Genomic DNA, 20,373 nt, shown 5'->3' with positions numbered 1-20,373 from the left:
ATTCGGATTAGGTTTATGGTCACGCTTCTATTTTAGTGAAGTTATGTAAGGATAAACTACTTCAGATCAGATGTGTACTTTAGAAGTAATTAGTTAAGTGTAACAAAAGTCATTATTATTACTATTATAGGACGGTTCGATTGTTCTTTTCCAATACCAGGTGGTTAACCTTCCAAGTTCATAGAAAGAATAAGCTATGTTGCAAATGGGCAAAACTTGTGGACTAACTTAGTTATTTTACGTGTGAAGGACAATTTTCTGAAAAACAGCAGCACGAAATGAGGAAAAAGAGTCGAGAGATAGGAATACAAGGAGTGCCTTCTTTGTCTCTTAATTCCTCACTGAAATTATCAAGCAATAGAACTCTGAAAGAGTTCAGCGGGCCTCGCTATCAGAAATCCTCAGAAATTATTTAGCACAAATTTAAATACATACGATGTAGGAATCTCAAAAATCAAAGTTATTCTAGAAAATGATTGAAGAGACTTGAATACCATATATTTCTTCACAGGTTTACAGAGATATGCTAATATTAGGCTCAAAAACTAGTCGTCTCAATAAATCGGTAGGCAAAAGAAAGCAAATACACAAATATCAACTTATGATGATGAAAGTAGCAGCTCCTCCTGAATTTTTCTGCTGCATTTTTTTTGGATTTTCAAGGATTACAGTGATTAGGCTCCTTATTTAAAATAAAGAGGAAAGAAAAGACGGTTTTAGTTCAATTTTAAACAGCTTCTAAATCGTTAACTACACCCCAGGTCACAACAAAAAAACAATCAAAAATGAACATTTTTCAAGAAATAGTGAACGCAGTTAATATTCAGGTCCGAATAGTAACAATATCCACTATTGAATCAGGTACAATTTTCAAAACATTTCCGTTGTTAAGCAAAATGGTTAACCGTCGGCCATGGAATCCAAATGCTTGCAGAGTGTTGGTAGGGAGAGTAGAGAGTGAGAGGAACTGGGAGAGTGAACACATCATTCTGGACCGCCGTGGAACAGCATCGATCGAGTGAATCAGCGAGAACGATTCCGTAAGTGAACTCGGACCAGCGAAGAACAGCAAACGTGTGCATGGTTTCTTGGATAATCCGGAAAAGCGACAAGTAAGAAAATAAGCGAATGAAAAGTGAACAAAGAGAAGAGTGATTAAAAATTGTGAATATGTACACAGAAAGCAATCAGAATCAGGAATCTTCCAAAAAAAAACATTGTTTCGAGTCGCACTGTAATTTGCACGCAGAAATGAAAGTGCAACAAACAAGTGCACCATTCATTCGAGCATAACGGTGCATCTTTCGTCAACCTTTACGTGAGAGTTTGCTGGTTCCTGTTTTCGATCCACAAAAGACATTTTATAAGCAGTAACTTGTGATTTCAGATTGATCTTACACTCATCTTACACTACTGATTGAAACCGGTATTATTTTCCGAATAAACGAGCAAAGATGCCCAAGATGAAGATGTCAGTTAGATTTTAATGCTTCGACAAAAAACATTGATTGTATTGCACTTCTTGTATTCTTACACACCTTTTGCTAAAGCAGAACGAAAGCGTTTTATAGGAAGTTCCATCTGACACTTCTCCCACTGATATGGCCCCATCTTTTTCAACAATGCGTAACAGAAATGGGGCTCTTTCGACGAAAGCAAATAGCCACCGTCTAGAGGTAATGTTGTGTAGTGGTAAGAAATTCCGCCACGATTACACGTTATTGGTTCAAGACCGCTCTAAACCAGACAAACCTATCTCCCCGGAGTCGATTACCCTACAGATTTGTCTGGGAGGATAAAACCTCTGAGTTGACAGATTGACTAGCCTTCGCAGGTCATTGTGAGACTGCACACGAATTTTTCGCGAAATTCTGAATTGAAGTCGAATGCTTTGGGAAAATGGAAAGGTATTAATCAACGACAAGAACTTTTCTTCTTAATCCTATTCTTTTGTACGTTTATACATCATCCTGATATCACATCGTCATGCGTTGTGTTGCTAAAAAAAGGAGTTGCGATTAATTGGATATTGGAAAAAGGAGGTTATTCTTAAACTCGCTAAATCTAACAATAACGTAGAAAGTCGCATAAGGTGCAAACTGAAAACATCAATATCTTCCTACTGAAGAAGAAAAATTATGAACGAGAAGAGTTTTAAAGCGACCATTATAATTGATGAAGTTTGATAAAGTTCGTTATCTCTTAGAGAAGACAGTGAACCCCCATCGCCGGATACCTTTAGTCAGAGAAAACGTCTGCAGGTGATTAGAAAAGAAAGCGATGGAGAAAGATAGTGACCATCTAACATTCGAACTGCTAAATAAACAGGTGAAGTTAATTCCAGCAAAACGTGAAAAGAATTGGAGAATTTGCTCCTTCTAATTTCTCGTGCACATCTGGTACTATAATTAATGAAACTTTTACACTTTATGTCCAATTTCGAATGCGTTATAAAAATCTACTAAACAAGGAAATCTACAGAATTAGTATGATTTGTTTTATAATTGGTAGCTCATTCTCGGTTACACTTTTTCTAACTTTGTTTTCACGTTTTTATTATGCTTTAATAAAACGTTAATTATTTCAAAAACCCCACTTCATCCCTTTCTTTTTTTAGTCTCTGCCGCTACTTCCTGGTAGTCACTACAGAAAATTATAAGAATTGCGTTTCTCTCGCTTTCAATGGCTGTAGAATATGAGAAGTTACGGAACAATTTGATTACTGTGCATGTATGATTATTGGAAGAGAAGCAGACGTTTTGTGATAGTGTGCCTGCGAGGTTTTTAGATGGGACTCTTTATTTGCCTGACGTTTCGGCTTTTTCACCGTCTTGAGAGGCCTAAATAGAGGATGACTGGAGCAATGCTACGTTTATCCCGTCAAGTGCCCCACTACCATGGGTCAGTGTTTCGATAATCGTCCAGGGTAGCGGAAACTGAAACCCATCTACATTGAAACTAGTCTTACGTGTCGTTCCACCGGACGTGGCGCGGCTGGTTGCACGCACTTGTCACTCAGTGTACCAGCGAATGAGTATTGCTGTGTGTAGATCACCAGCGATGATATAGATAAGTTGATCTAGACACAGAATATCGCGCGGTTATAGGTCACAGAGCGGTACAAATGGCAAGAACTCATTCGTTATCGACAAGCATTCATTCCTACTATTCATTGAAGGATTTCTTTTAAGAATCCAAAACGCCTCCAACGTCTTCTTTGCCCTTTCAAATGCAAACATCAAAAGCCAGCTTGTTAAAAACAGACTATACGATAGATACTGCATCCGTGAAAGATGTGTTATTTGTCCTTACGGAAAAACAGGCGACTGCGCACAAAGGGGGGTAATATAAGAGATTGAGTGCTTGATGTGCAATGCAACTTACATTGGGGAGACCGGTAGGAATGTTGGAGTGAGGATTAATGAACACATAGCAGGAAAACGACGAAAAAGTTTGATAACACCACTAGAAAGGCACAGACATGAGGAACGGAAATGATTATGATGTGAAATGCGTTATACTGGCTCACGAAACAGAAATATCGGCAAGGAAGACGTTGGAGGCGTTTTGGATTCTTAAAAGAAACCCTTCAATGAATAATAGGAGAGATTGTTTGTCGATAACGAATGAGTTCTTGCCACTTGTACCGCTCTGTGACCTATAACCGCGCGATATCCTGTGTCTAGATCAAATTATCTATATCGTCGCTGGTGATCTACACACAGCAATACTCATTCGCTGGTACACTGAGTGACAAGTGCGTGCAACCAGCCGCGCCACGTCCGGTGGAACGACACGTAAGACTAGTTTCAATGTAGATGGGTTTCAGTTTCCGCTACCCTGAACGATTATCGAAACACTGACCCATGGTAGTGGGGCACTTGACGGGATAAACGTAGCATTGCTCCAGTCATCCTCTATTTAGGCCTCTCAATACGGTTAAAAAGCCGAAACGTCAGGCAAATAAAAAGTTCCATCTAATAAAAACCTCCCAAGCATACTATCACAAAACATAGACAGAATATGCCGAGGTTTCAAGACAAGAGAACATGAGAAGCAGACGGGTTGAGCGCTATTTTCAGATACTCAATTTATCCTATTTTCAGGAAACGTCTAACGAATAAGATGCAACAGTGTGTTCGCATCAATGCATATCATTATTACAACGACACCAAGCTATCACACGCTACGCAACATCTTTTTTCAATCGTTTTCCCTACTCCTAATCTCACATTACATCTTACATGTTGTTTTCGTTGTTCTCCAGAAGTCAACACTTCAATCTAAAAGCTTTACTAAAAAGATTCAATGAAAAATTATTGAAACACTGTTTAACTATGACAAATCAGGCATCATGGAAGTGACAGCCTTTGAAAAATAATCATACATTATTACTAGAGGCTGTTATTCCTGGCCCCTGATTGGGTTTCTCGATCTTTCATCTTCACTGCAAACAGAATCAGATTTTGAAAAATCGATATAATTATACTTTCCACAGTTTACACTATTCGTGTTGCACGTCACGTATGCATGGTAATCCAGAAACATGACAACAAACAAGTAAGAAAGGGATCAAATGAACAGAAACTTTTGCATTCATGAAGTGAGAAATTTCTTCGATAGGTAGTTGAACGATGAATGGGATCTTTCCGTCAAGAAAAGTTGTAGAAAAGTAGTGATTTTTTCCTCTAGAAAATTAAACAATAACCTTTCGTTTCAGCTACGCACTTCTCCTAGAAGTTTATGTACTCTGTCCCAGTCCAGTGAACTGAATGCGGCTTTTATTCTTTTCGGCAACCCAGTGGCTCTGATGAGCTTCGATAGTGATGCAGCCCAGAAAAACACAACCAATAAACTGTACGACCTTGATCACTCCTTATGGAGATGTGCCAACGCATTCGACATCAATTCTGAATCGTTTAGGGTTTATGAAGGTGTGTGCAGTCTATGTAGTGATTTGCGAAGGCTAAGCGATGTGCCAATTCAGTGTTTTTATCCTCCCAGACGACCAGAGATCCAAAAGTTTTGCACCAAGCTACTGGAGTTCAAACATGCCACTTTAGTCAAATTTAGAAAATCTTCAGAGTTATGGAATTATAGCTGTGAGAGATATCAAATTGTTCGCAATATTACGTAGATTACGAATATTTAACCATCATTTCACTTTTCCAAAAACATGTCCACGTCAAAAATCATATATTCTTGGGGCCCAATTATCTCGGACTCAGCCTTGTTAATGTGTACCCGCAGGTTATTTTTTCGGAAACTGTTTTCTTGATAGGTTTTGAAAGTTCTAATTATATTCATTCGGTAGAGCTCGCGCTCACGACTTTATTGATGTGTAGATCTTATAATAAGGATCAAATTGAGGCGAGTTATGAAAAAAAAGACGAAAAAGACGCGAATTCGACTTCGTCTTCTGTCGAAGAAATAGAAAGAATCCTACTGTAGATTGAGAGAAATGAAAGGTTTGATATGGCAGTGAATTTTGAAGCATCGTTCGCGCTGTCACAGCAGTACCCCATACCGACTGCGTTACACCCGCGCCATGCATCCCATGACAAAATATGCTTTAAAATTCCAAATGTTGCTATTGCGAGGCACATCGTATATAGTTCTGTGATGTTAGTGCATATGTACTACTGAAGAAGCCTACAACAAAGTTCGAAGGCACCTCCTTTGGAAACACTGGATAGAGAATTTTAATCTCTATTGCTAATGCTAGAAGCATATATATATACTCACAAAAAAAACTTTTTCTAGAGCATTCGCCGAAACGTAAAAGTGTCTTGCCATTTGTGGTATTTAAGATAACAAATCGTTGCGCAGAAATCTCAGTTCAAAAAACGCTTAGATAGATTCCACTTCACTCGCACTTAATCATTTTACGCTACTTCTCGCTCTTTTCGATTTTACACCCTAAATTCACGTCGGATCCATCGCGCAAGACTTCTTCATCAACATATCTTATTTTATTGGTGCAATTTCTTTCAAAGACTGCTACTTTGAAGAGAACTCTAGCAGACACAAAACATCCAGAACTTCTCTATAAAATTCGGGAAGTGCAAAGGCTTTATTTATTACCAGTTGCCTCCAATTTTGACATTGGCACTGCTCACTGATCCTCCCCTATTTCTAGCAGTTTGCCACACTTCTGAGTTCAGCTTCTAAGTTCCTGATCCTAATCAATAAAAATTTCTTAAGTTTCCGAAAAAAAGTGCGATAAATTAAGAGATGTCTTCACTTTGCAAACATTCCATGTTTATTGATAATCCTAGGCTTTGAACTCTTATCAGAAAATTTGTTGGATAAACTGCCTTCAGTCTGCTTTTTGTGATTTTCCAGTTAATAAAACGCCGATAAGAATTGCTCTCGCAAACGATGAGCTCCAGTTTCTTATCACTTTTAATCAATTCCTTTTTTAATTACTGCTGCATGGCTGTAGATTACTGATTGCCAAATAAAATGCAAGTATATGTGAAGGTTACTAACACATTGATTAAAGGGATGGAGGAAATTTACGACGTTGTTGTTATTGGTGCTGGAATATTTGGATCATGTGCTGCATATCACTGTCAAAAAAAAGGATTAAAGACGCTCCTAGTTGAACAGGTTAGCAAAAATATTTAATTTTTAACAGCAAAAAAAAATTAAACAAATGTTCATTTTGGACTTCAGAGCAAGTTCACCCTTCTAGATTTCATCTTTAATCGTCTGTTAGTTCTATTCATAAATTTTAACAACTTCAATATAAATTATGAAAAACTTGACAAATTTTGATGATCTTATGAACAAGCGTTAAGAACAAACAAAACATCCTCATTTTAACAAATGACAGGACAAACTAGCATCAGTCGAACTGCTTTGCTATAAAAAAAAACATCAACACCAGCAGAAAAAAGATCTTTGCGAAAAGACATTTGGAATTCTATAAAGTCAGTCTTTAGAGAATCTGCTGTCAAGAAGAACAAGAAATTTTATTTGGTTTACCATTATCTTTCTATCGTACCAAATTAGTATGTGATTTAAGGTTTGTTGTTATCAGCACCACTTTGAACAGACCAGAACTGATTGAACGATAACTAACTGGTATGCGGCCTAGATAATGACTTGCAAATGACAACTCATGGATCACGTCAATTTATTTATACTGCCAGACAATTCTGTTGGCATTTATCGGCCCAGGAGGAAAAAATGGATTGCTCGCCCTAGAACGATTTTGAACCATGAAACGACATTCGTTGTGAAGGTTCTTACCTTTGCGCTATACCCAATCATTAAAGTATTCCACCGAGCGAATCTTTTGCAATAATTTTGTAACCTTACTCGTTTTTGGAACCTTTACTATATACATTCTGCTTAAAGGGGGTAGAAAATAAAGTCTCAAAGAAGATGGTTATGGATATTTCCTTTAAGTTACAATCACTCAGAGAAAGTTCGGTGTCACCATTAGCATTTTCTGTGCAACGGTATTACTGCTAACCACTACTCTCTTCCCACCTTCGGTAGGTTGAGTGAAGTGAGTAATAACTTTGCGTTAGAGAGCGAACGCAAAAAAAAATGAGATTTAGTTTCTATGGATTTACGAAGAAGGTAAAACGATTTTTGTCTCTTATATAAATCTTATGGGCAGGTGTCGAGAGTCGGTAATAGGTAGTCGGCCGTGACTACACGATCGATGGTTCGAAGCCGCACTATGCCAACCAATCCTCTTATCACTCTGCGTGGTCGATAAGATCACCGTCTTGAGTTGTCCGGGAGGACAAACACAGTTAATTACTATACCGGCTCGTCCCCGAAAATTATGGTAAAGCTGCATTCCCGTTCATGAACCTCAAACGATTCTGAATTGATGTCGAACACGTAGGTGCATCTAGAACCGATTGATGAAGGAATAAGTTGATTTGGAAGGCACACGATGTACGGTCAACACCATACATTGGAGTTATTAAAAGGATAAAGTCACTGTCGTCTCAATCCACTTGGGATGCGTAAACGCGTTTTACTACAATTCCTAATCGTTGGGGTTTTGAAACGCGTGTGGGCCTATACAATAACTTGCGTGGGCTAGCCGACGATCAAGTAAGTGTTTTTACCCTCCCGGACAAGTCTGGTACCAATTTATCGACCCCGGAGGGTGAAAAGCTTGGTATGCACTAGGGCGGTTTCGAACCCTCGACCGTGTGGCTACAGCGGACCTCTAACAGACCGCGCCACACCCGCCCCACGTCAATTATTACTAGTTACTAATCGACGATTTCTAAGCCAATAGACGGGGGAGTCAATTATGGCGTATAATTATTTATCATGTCTCTATTAATATTACTCACTGAAGGACGTTTGACGATGACACAACTGCCCGTGTTCTATCACGTAACAAGTTGCATCGTAGAAAGAACTGCTGCAAACAATACTGTTTCCTTCGCACTTTTTACTGGATTAAAGGGGTAACAATAAAACGCACAGCGCTGATCAATCTCTGGAGGTACACCCCTATGGGTTCCACTTCAATTCAGAATAGTTGGAGGTTCATGAAGGTGTACGCAGCCATGTAATAGCTTGTGGGGCATGTATCAACCCTCCCAGACAAAAAAAAATTGAAAAAAAAATGTATCAATTTGTCGAACTCAGAGAGATGAAAGGTTTGGTTGGCACTAAGGCACTTTCGAACCGCAAATCAGCTGTGGAGTCGCAGCGGAACCTCTTACCGACTGCACTACAAACACCTGGATTATTAGGCGAAATTGAGCGTGATCACGTCCACATTTGTGAACTACACTTGTACCTCTATCCACTCTTGGAAGGATTCCAACACTGTCATTTTCGCAATACCTTGCAATTACATTATTGCTACATTTCATTAAATGATGTAGTAACAAGAATATAAAAAAAATTGCGTTTAGTTTGCCCTCGGACACATAAATGGAAGTTCTCATGGCCGTTCACGAATAATTCGCTACGCACACGCCGATCCTCACTATGTACCACTAGTGCATGACACTTATCAACAAATCGCACATTTAGAGAAGGAAACGGAAGAAACGTTATGGCGGTAGGTGGGTTCTTTGTTTTACAATTGGGCACGGCACAAAAGTGAGCATACAATCGCTGGATCGAAACATAACACTTTCGTTCACACTTAGAGAGAAGTCACGGACAAGTGAATTTTGAAAGTGATCCTACCGGAAAGATGGAATAAGATTAGAAACATAATTACGGAGGATGTGTTTCAGATTCCAAAAGAAACCCACGGTTACTATACTTTAAAAAAATGGAGGTTTAGAATAAAGCATTGTTTATAGGACGACCCCATATAAGGGTACCTTCTTTACTATATATTTAAAATTATACTATTTTGTCAATGTTCGTTGTCTTATAGTCCTTGTTTACGACTGCAATCAGTTCTTTTTTCTTCACAATGAAATGTAAGATAACAGCTGTGTACTCAGTCCTTACTGGCCGATATCATAAGGTGTTGTCAGCGCCGAATCCGGTTCGAGCAAAAAAAAATCCATTTCACAATCCGACTGAGGTAGGGAAGGGGGAAAAAGGGCGTCTGTGAAGCAGAGAAAGAGTGTATGAGGATGTTCAACCGTCGCGAGCGCTCGCTTGAACACGTCTTGCGCCCACTATAATTGATGAGGAAATGAATAGGATTTTTTAAGCACCCTTTAAAAAATAACAGTTTGTGTAAAGTAGGTTGTAGTTCATTGAGTTTGTCGAACTACTCTCAGGTCTCGCTTTTTTTTTGCACCTGTGCTCTAACTGACGAAATACAGGATGGATCCTACTCTTTCAGCACTTTCTGGGCAGGTACACCAAACTGACACACTCTCAACCTAACCGGCTACTTTCTGGTACTCGTATCGTCAGACCCTTAAAGGCATCACCCCACGAATCTGAGGTGGTACGGATTTCAGGTAGAGTATTCGTATATGGGATCGTAGGTTATGGAGAGGTAGGTGATCCCGTCTATTTCTTGCTAATTGGCGTAAAAAACGGAACGAAAGATTTGCGATAAGAAACGATTTGCGCACGGCTGGCGCGCTCCAATCGAATTCGTCGTAGAATGTAGCGAGAAAATATTAATAAAATAGCGGTATCTTCCGGGCAGTTTTTTACTGCAATTAGGAAGAAATGGACGGAATCACCCCCGCTCCCTAATCTACGATCCCGTATACGAATACTCCACCCGAAATCCGTATCATCTCAGATTCATGGGGTGATGCCATTATCTCCATATATCTCCGTCTCATCTCCATCACATCTCCATCACACTGCACTCTGGCGCTTATGTGCTTTGTAAGACTGTTGCACCTTCGAGCACCAATTCTTCGCATTGTCCACACATTTGAATGATTTAGGAGAGTAATTTATCTTATTATTATTATTATTTCTTTAATGTATACTAACTTACGTATAATTTTTTAAGTGTTGAAAAAGTCTTGCAAGCGAAACACTAGTCCAGAATATGATTACAGGCAAACTGGATTATTGTGGGCTTCAAAAACTGCAAAAATAGATTCCATATCACAGATTTTAAGCAACTTCAATATTAAGCATGAAAAAATTAAAGGAGAAGAGGTATGTTCCATCATTTCAGCATTCATTTAAAATATTGTCACTCCACTCGGCTCATTATATAGGCGTCGGTCATGTCATAGCGCACATTTGACCGGTCACAGGAAAGCAAAAAAAAAAAAACAAGATAGAAATGTGGAATCTTCACCAAATTAAGGGAAAACCCTTTCTGTTTCCGTAGTATGATGCGAAAGTGTCTGTGCACGTAAGGCACGCAACTCCACGAACTCCCCAGCAGCGGATCAGTCATCGCCCACGCCAGTCGAGATGTGGATGGTACAGACGGAAGTCCAGAGTGTTCTGTGGTTTGCTAAGTTCTAGCCTGTGAACAAAGCCCAATGCGAATGTCGTCGCGCGCACAACGAAGTGCCACCATCTAAGAAGAGTACTAGTAATTAAAAACAGAATGGGCGGATGTGGTTAGAGGTTCCGGTTCCTGCACGATCGATCGGAGGTTTGAATCCGCCCTACTGCTCACCAAGCCTTTCATCCCTTCGGAGTTGAGAAACTGGTACCAGACTCGTCTGCTAGGATAAAAACACTGACTTGACACATCGGTGAGCCACCACAAGCCATTGTGTCAGCCAGCTACACGTTCTTAAACCCCAAACGATTCTGAACTGGAGTGAAGGTGGGGGCGCATTCCAAGCGGATTGATTAACGCAAGAAAATTTGTCCTTTTTTACTTTAAAAACAGAGAATCACAGACGTTATCCACTCTTACGAGAATCGAATTCGACCGAATAGGTAGGGAACGTTTTTTTCCGAGTTTTCCTTCTATTTGGTGAAGATTTCAAATTTCTGCCTTCTTTCCTTGCTTTCATGTGACCGGTCAAAAGTGCACCATGACTTTACGGATTTCATGTATGTTACAGTGCTTTTGCTACTGTCATTGTTTTCACATAGGCGATGTTTTGTGGGGTGAAGTTTGTAGAAATTTAGTTAATGTTACATATAGGTGGCTTCACGATATCCACAGTTCACCTTCGACAGCGATTGGGCAGCCTTAATAGATCCAATGGGAGGTATTTTGTACGCTGATAAATGGTTGCGCATATTTCAGGCATGGTTTTCTCTTACTATTATTTTTTCCTTTCCTAACACATCTTGTTCATCTCGCCGTTCTTCTGAAAATAAAATGATTTTTCAAAGTTTTTTTCAAACTTCTCCACGCCCTAGAAAAGTATTTTTCAACCATAACTATTAGAACAAGTCTTGTGCCATGATGAATCATTTCAGGATAGATTTCTCAAACTCGGAGGAAAAATACGCGAAAAAGAAGAAGTTTTCTGTTACAGCGAGGTCAGCGAAGAGATCATAGAACTTCGGACCTCGAAGGGTTTGCTTCATTCGAAGAAAGCGATCTTCACTGTTGGGCCATGGATTAAAGAAATATTTCCTCAAGCTCCACTGAGGATACAGGTAGAATTACGATTTCACTCTTTCGTTCTATTAAACGGACTAATTGAACGACTTCTGAATTAATCTATATCGCCTAATAATCTATTTAATACATAACTGACAACACTTCGTTTACGAAGGTAATGTAGTCAGAGTCAAAGGTGGTGATAGGACGCCCTTTTGAATACCGCTCCCCTCCCTTTTCTCTTAACATTCAGGAGTGACAAGTTTACCTGAAACAATCTGCGAAAAGAGTTGAAGAATTCAATCATGTGTAGTTTTCAGCAGGTTAAATGTAGCTTTGATGGAATTTGAAGGCAAGATGGGAAAAATGGGACTTTTCTAATCAAAAATGTGAAAAAACAGCGAAATGGTTTGGCATATCATCTGATAGAAAAAATTCTCGGCTGCTATATTTTGAAAGGAGATTTACATATCCTTAAAGGCATCATCCCACGAATCTAAGGTGGTACGGATTTCAGGTGGAGTATCCATATACGGGATCGTAGATTATGAAGAGGTGGGTGATTCCGTCCATTTTATACTAATTGGCGTAAAAAATTTCGGCGGCCGTGTGCACACGGCTGGCGCGCTCCAATCGAACTCGTTGTAGAAAATAGCGCGCCGGAACACTCGAAGCCGTATCTTCCGGGCCTTTTTTTACGGCAATTAGGAAGAAATGGACGGAGTCACCCCTCTCCATAATCTACTATCCCACGCTCGTATACGAATACTCCACCTGGAATCCGTACCACCTCAGGGAGTGATGCCTTTAAGCTGTACTTAGTTATGAGACATTGTTCAAGATCATATACTTCTCGGCGCGCGCGAGCGAAAATTGCGATATTGGCAAGTTTTCGCATTCCAGAAAAGCGGGCGGCATTTTAATAGATCAGCCATATATTCGCATAGAGGGACTGTACAACTTCAAAGCAAGATTCACGCTTGGAACTTGATATAATATTTTGCAATGTATGTAATTATTTAGTACTAATGTTTTGTAATGTATATAATTATTTAATACTGCGTAATATTTTGTCCTGGTTATCATGCTATCCTCCACTCACTACTGATCACCCACTCTTCGTTGCGGGCCCCTTCCCTTGCAACGCCCTCCCTTTACGACCCTCCATTGGGAAAAACTCATCACACCCTGGATGTAGCAAAGAGCGGATCTATCTACGTCATTCCACAGTAGCTACCGGCGCATTCAACCAAATTGACGCGACGTGTCCGCGGCGTGCACGAATTGACGGTCTGAGGAGCACATGAACACACCGGGAGAATCGATCAACGGATATGTCACAGATGCAGGCAGCTCTCTGCTCGATTTTCCCAGAAATGCGTCGCGTCAACCAAGTTGAACGGGTTAGGCGGTCCGCGTATTTACAGCATTGGAGGTCTCAAACTTGTTGTTGAAAATAGTTCTGAAGATCTGGTCTGTCTCCCACCTACAACTGCCTTCTCGTTCTTGTCATTTTTGCGTAAATCTTGTTGATTGATAAGCTTAATATATTCGGAATTTGAAGAGACTTGAATATCATCCTCCGAATTTGACCTTTTTTCTTTAAGAAAACCAATAATATGGTTTATTTGTTCACGTATATTAATTTCCTACAACTGTTTTCAGTTTCAAAAAAATATTGCTTCGTTTGAGGCTAATGGCCCGATCTTTCAGACGATGCCAGGACATGAGCTGCATATAAGTTATATCACAACCATTTAACACTCCTAGCCACGAATACCACTCGAATTTCCAGTAAAGAAGTATCAAATGAGTGAATATTCGAAAATCACTACTATGCTGTTACACTGCGGTGTTGAGAAGTGTAGATTTCTTTTCCTAATTAACGTCTGTAAAACTCAAGCAAGCTTCTAGTTCATTTCATTCTTAAAACCTTTTATAAGAACGGCTGCATCCGCCGACTGTGCTTTGGTGAGCGCTTCTTGCCGTATTAAGCATGGTAATAAAATGGTAACAATAATGTAAATCATAATACCTGCTGTTGCGCGCAATTTTATTACATGATATTTAAGCCGGAATCGATAGCTGTATGTTACTGGAGGACAATTCGTTCCGAAGACACACCACTATTGGAGTGCGACAAATTCCCAGTATTTATTGTGTCTGGCAGTTCCGCTTTACCTCAAGGTTTTTTTGGTCTACCTTCACATGACTACGATGGATGCGCGAAGGTAGGTAATTCTGAGACTTTTCTTGTGAGCTGTAAGGTTTTCTGCTTAGGCGCGAACACATCAGACACTTTTGGTATTTGGGATTACCTTAGAATCTAGGCGATGTTAACAATTAGCTAAGTTGGTCAACATTTATATTTGCTTTCTGCAAAATTCGCCTGAAATTCGAGGAAAAAATTCCGCTCTTTGAAATCAATCTTCCTGACAGATTCTCCTGGGACAAAACGGGGTTTCTGGAGAGATGGAGTTATAAAATTAACTGAACCATAGATCAAAGTGATAAAGAATACTAAACAGTGTATTCGTTAACACTTCTCTTTAGAATATGAACTTTTAAAAGGAGTCTACGTAAATCAATTACTGTTACTAAATTTAGATTTGCTTCCACAGTGGAGAACACACAGATGGACCCAACCACCCAGATGTCGTTTCACAGGTGGGGCAGCAGCTTTTTTTGCAAAAAAATACTATGTCCTTTCAATCTCAAATTAATAAAATCTCGTGTAAAATCCACATTACAAATCCATGATAACCATTTTCCCTCAATGATCAACTACCAATTAAATATGTCCATATCAAAAGATTAACATGATCCCGCATTGCTTAGATGTGTGCTTGGCGAGACAGTATTTTTCCAGTGACGATTGGGATTTACAACTTTGATTGGATCCCTGTATAATGATGCGTAGTTCTTTTTTTTCTTCTGAACTGGCCAACATTACAGCCAAAAAGTAGCTCTTCTTCTGTGCTTTCGACTTGAATACAGTAAACATTTGCACGATCGCATTATTTTTGAAAGATTTTTCCTGGAATTGCCTTATAGGTTTGCAGTTTTTCAAGAGAGCAAGATTACTTTAGTAGAAGACACTTCCGAACGTTTGAATATCCAGAACTTCTGCTGTTTATCAAATTTCGTTCATCTGTTAAGGGTAGCGTGCCACGATTTTGACGTGGTGCGGAAACCACAGCGAAAGCATCAAGCTTGGATAGTAAATTGCGGAATTCAGCCTCGTTCCGATCTCGTTTCCTTATTTAGTAAAAAAAGGCGTGGAAACCGCTTCTGATCTTACAAGGTGCGTTAGAACCCCCTTTTTTGCACACGTTCCGGTCCCTTCAGCGGCATATTCATTTATCTCACTTGAGTAGGCTGGTGAGAAGAAATCATTGATCTTCGTCGTCTCGCAGGCCGGATGCAGCGCGTGCGCAAGTGTGGAGCGTTCCAGCAGAATTCGTCGTAAGAAACGACCTTCCGCGACTGTACATATGTTCACAGTGATCCAGGGAGGAATGAGTTGGAACCAACCCCGTTTCTGCAATATACCAGAAAAAAAAATCTACAAGGGAAATCCATAGCACGTCAAATTCGTGGTATGCTGTCTTCAATTCTCAATGTCTACTCTATTCTGCTTCGTACAGTTCATCTGCAGCTTTTCATGGAAATAATATAACGGCTCCCAAAAGAAGCTATAGCCAGCACCGAGCAGGTTCAGCCTTGTGGTCGTGACGTTTCTACAGTTTCTACAGTAGCAGTTGTTCTTTATCGAACCACATTTCCTCTTTTCTACGCTCTATTAGGATCAAAGGTGTATCACCACTCAAATAGTTGGAAAAAATCCGCGCTTACAGTTCATCCGTTTGAACTAGTTGTTCATAGTCACCACATGAAACATATTGCAGAAGTGATTCATATGTAACAATTAAAGTAATCATGTAATTAATGTAACTTTTCAGTTTGATGTTTTGGCAAATATGTTTTTCTTAGGAATACTGAAATATTTTTTTTATTTGTTCTACTGGAAATCTCACTTCGTTCTGTCCAGTACACAGACAACGGTACACGCATATATCCTCAGTCACAACAAAGTGGAAAAATAACGGATAGCCGCGCTTGCTCCACCTCGAAAATTAAGGAAACACATTAGTTGACTAGCTAATTTGTTTCCTTAATTTTCTTTATCCATTTGATTTGATGTCGGTGGAGCACCAGTATGAGATATCTAAAGATTCAAGGAAGACAACGTATGTATGCCAGAGAATACTAGGCCACAGTGCATATCAACATAATTACCTGTGGAACACAATTTGTTTGAATTCGATACAAGGAATCATCAGATTCAAGGATAAGAGAACAACGACAGCAATTCTTCTTTCTAATTGAGTCAAGTGCTGTTAATGTAACCTTGTCCGTTTTTCTTGGTAGCTGTACAAATTGTATAATATATTGCGCTGCAAAAACCTCGTGGTCTCAGGAATTCATCGATCGCCCTGCTGAGTTCATAAGGAATCACATCCCAATTATTGATTTTACACAGCCTGTTCAAGTCGACAAATGCAAATATACTGTAAGTTACATCAAATAGAACTCACATTGATAATTTGCTTTTCATCTTTATTGAACAATTTAGATGTCAGAGGACAATCATTATGTTGTCGGATACTATCCTGGTTCTAAAAAGGTGCTGATTGGAGGATGTGGTTCTGGAAGTGGTTTTAAAGTAAGTGTGGATATCAGAGGATTTCTGTGTCTTCAAAAGTATGCTACAGAGTATCGTGTAGCAGCATTGAAAACGCTGCTGTTACTTGTAGTAATATAATACATTAAGGTTGCTCCTGGCATAGGAAGGATTTTGGCAGAAATGGCTGCGGATGAAAAGCCATCAATCGATGTCTCTTTCTTCGGATTTGACAGATTCTCGAAAAAATCTGTTTGAAAGAGGATGGAACATTTCTCGGCGACACGATTGGAATTTACAGCATAAAATTGTTGTATTCTTTAGAACCTTTTATTTCTTTCAATTTAACGAAAAGATGTATGACTATGCAACAATGAACTTCTTTAATAATCCAAATGTGTTTGCGTCATTGTCGCTGCGAGATGTTGAACGGAATGCAGAATGGTCTTCCAGACTTTTACCTTTTTTGGTATTCTTTTTCCCACACTGTTCTTTCCATTTCTTCAAAGGTTTCGGAACACAAGTGTTGTTACTCTCCAAAAAAAAATTATTTTATCTCAGATAAAAATACATACCAGAGTGTAGTTCGAATTTTCCGCTGTATCACATGTTTCCAGATAGTTCATCAATTTATGGTTAATCACAAATCGAAAACACCTCAAATATAGAAATGAATAATGATTCACACTGAAATTTTATGAGTTTGTCCATTTCATCCGGGTGAAAAACTCATACCTCAGCGAAACCGGCAGTCAGTATCACTGTCACAGATTGCTTCACAATTGTAGTCACATGCGCATTGCTTTGAGTGCGCGTACGAGTCTGACCGCTGCCTGCTCGCGATGGCACTGCTTCTATGTACTCTATCCAACCAGATGCTCTAGTGTACGCTCTGGACACGTAAAAGCTACGGTAGGGTCAAAACGACATGAAACACGCACGCAATCGCGTACTCAGCTTCTCTCGAGGCGCTTCGGTGGGCCATTGCGGCTAGGAGCGTTGTGAAACGCTTGCTGGCAACATCCATCGCTGTAGTTTGCGACGGTCCCAACTCGGTCCCAACTGTTGTCTCCACTGCGGCGTTTCGAGCGCATACGCAAATGCACCCCAACTACACTCATGATTCATGTCGTTTTGACCAGACTTCATTAATTACGCAGTTATCTGCAGGAAGTTACGCACATTCTGCAAGAAGGTGCTGTTGTCCAGCACACTGTCAAACACAATTTCAAATAGGTCGAATACCGAGAGGGAGCGGTAACAACAGTCCGTTTCGTTACGCTGAACTGCTGCACATTGCCGACCTAAAGGTACTTGGGTCGCACGGTGTCGCTCAAGGGCAGTTCACGCAAGACACGAAGTCTCGAAAGCTATGGAACAGTAACAAATGAATTGAGTGTGCTGTAGATCGAGAAGGTTGTGCAGAGCTGTATTCAAGGACAAAACGACTCGTAGAAGATGCAGGTAAGCGAGTCAGGGGATAACGCGATCCCGCCGATTAAAGGCATCACTCCACGAATCTGAGATGGTACGGACTTCAGGTGGAGTATTCGTATACGGGATCGTAGACTATGGAGAGAAGGGTGATTCCGTCCATTTCTTCCTAATTGCCGTAAGAAACGGACCGGAAGATGCGGCGCTTGCACATAGCTGGTGCGCTCCAATCGAACTCGTTGTAAAAAATAGCGCTCCGGGATGACGGAAGCCGTATCTTCCGGGCCGTTTTTTACGGCAGTTAGGAAGAAATGGACGGGATAACCCTTCTCTCCATAATCTACTATCCCTTATAAGAATACTCCACCTGAAATCTGCACCACCTCAGATTCGTGGGGTGATGCCTCTAAGTCAAGTCAAGTAAATCATGGGCATTGCTGAAGAATGTACTAGATCTTTACTTTTAATGCAAGATTTCTGTTACTCCATAGAAACCACTATTAACTATCGAATATAATTTAACAGGTATTAGAATTAAGAGGACATATTTGTTAATTTACAAGAATGTTGTCGGGGATCAAATTGAATAGGTATCTCAGATGTACAAATTTATTCACGGCTGCACTGAATTCCTAAACATTATTCAGTAGGAGCAGAGAGAAAACAGTTAAATTTTCCTCTGAATTTCATTACTACATCGAGATTTACCGTATCAGTAGTAGAAGATATTCTACTCCTGCCATACAGCAGCTTATCGAATCGTTTCAATTTCCGTGTGTGCATGACAAGAACTCAACTGAGTGATTCCGATGTAAAATAAGGAATATCGAGTAATGTATATGTAGTACAGTGAGAGCACTAAATAATAGTCCCATAATAGCCACGGGAATTTGTGCAAAGATCTTATCCTGAGCGTTACATCACTAGTACTGACCTCATAACTCTTACAATCTTTGCATACTCTAGAGTTCTGGAAAGTTGTGAAAAACTTATTTACCGACTCCTCTTATTTCGTTAGTATTGACCAACTTTTGAAGTCTCGTTTTTTTTTTAAATAAAACAAGCAAGGCTAAAATATGTCTTTAGAAATAAATAAAAAGCAGATATAGAATAAAAAATGAACCAAAGAAATAAATACGGAATAAAGTAAGGACACCACATAATCAGCGCCGAATGTGTTCATCCGGAAGAGCGCGAAATGTCTGCTGCACACGCGTAATTCACGCACTCACCCTTTCTCCTACTCTTCCCTATTCGAGAACGCTTCGTGTTTACCAGGATCAGCACACATTTAGTAGCAAATGTTGAGTAGAACCAACTACTTGAGCAAACTAAATGTTTCAAGTGAAATGTAAAATTCCCGTTCTAACTTGTGCTTGAGATGGATATTAATGTCTATGTTCTCAAAGTTTCCCACAACGTTCTACCCGTAATATTTGGTCTTATTGCAAATCCACTTAAGTATGGTCAGGTAGCCCCCGCATTCAAGGTCATTTACGCGTCCAGAAATCGTTTTGTCCTTTGCATTTAGGTGGACGCGGAAGCAGAAATTTGCTGGAAAAAAAGCACAAAAACCTGTGCCGATTCAGAAAAAAAAGAGACATTCCTATCGTACTAACTAGTGTAATATTGTTTTTCTCACCTGTAGCAGATCTAACGAGTGCTAGGAGGTCTTTGCGGAAGATCAGATCACCGCCCGAGATCAACTAAGCCTTCCATTCCGTCAGTGCCAAGAGATTGCTACCAGATTTGTCTAGGAGGATAAAAACGCTTCCTTGATCCTACATCGACTCCAAGTCACTGTACAGGTGGCATACGCATCCATAAACGTCAAGCGATTCTGAACTGAAGTCGAACGCATCAACACATCCCAAAAAATCGAGAATTTAATCCTTTTTGGTATCTCTCACGTGGATTCAGAATATATTCTGGAAGAAATGTCGCAGAGATGGTCTTCGTTGAAATGGTGATATAGTAGCATTGTAGTAGTAAATAAAAAAAAACTGTCAGATTATAAAGATCATTCTTCACTTTCATATAATCGAGGATGTCTGGCTATTCAATTCCGTTTGACACTTTTTTAAAATCTGTGTTTCTTCTTCACTTACATTCAAACTTCACAACGACTCTACCCTCATTCTTCTCTTCACGATTTTATCAGGTATTCATTGTTTTGCATGTTTCTAAGTAAATAGCTCCTTCTTCACAAGTTTTTTTTTTATAACACAGGAATGAACAAGAATACGTCTTTATTAAAACCGATATTCCACCGAGATTTTGCGCCTGAAATACGGTTAACACGCTCTAG

The 20,373-nt window shown here is 39.7% G+C and overlaps 2 protein-coding genes across 2 annotated transcripts; one reads left to right on the top strand and one right to left on the bottom strand.

Annotated features, from left to right (window-relative positions):
* Positions 1–6,507: 6,507 nt before the first annotated feature.
* RB195_025589 (uncharacterized protein) lies at positions 6,508–16,889 on the top strand (the record flags this gene model as incomplete). Its single annotated transcript, XM_064213805.1, has 10 exons — positions 6,508–6,612; positions 8,904–9,052; positions 10,482–10,584; positions 11,540–11,644; positions 11,821–12,003; positions 14,020–14,178; positions 14,555–14,614; positions 16,428–16,520; positions 16,584–16,673; positions 16,782–16,889. 10 exons carry the CDS (start codon positions 6,508–6,510, stop codon positions 16,887–16,889), a joined length of 1,155 nt encoding a protein of 384 aa, XP_064069686.1.
* Positions 16,890–17,360: 471 nt separating this feature from the next.
* On the bottom strand, positions 17,361–17,658 carry RB195_025588 (uncharacterized protein; the record flags this gene model as incomplete). The annotated part of the gene is made up of 2 exons (XM_064213804.1): positions 17,361–17,523; positions 17,585–17,658. The coding sequence occupies 2 exons, from the start codon at positions 17,656–17,658 to the stop codon at positions 17,361–17,363; spliced, it is 237 nt and encodes a 78-aa protein (XP_064069685.1).
* Between the last annotated feature and the right edge of the window lie 2,715 nt (positions 17,659–20,373).

The sequence above is a fragment of the Necator americanus genome, chromosome X (assembly GCF_031761385.1).
Source record: "Necator americanus strain Aroian chromosome X, whole genome shotgun sequence".
NCBI lineage: Eukaryota > Metazoa > Nematoda > Chromadorea > Rhabditida > Ancylostomatidae > Necator > Necator americanus.
Note: the sequence above shows the minus strand (reverse complement) of the source record. Positions and strands in the feature narration are given on the sequence as shown.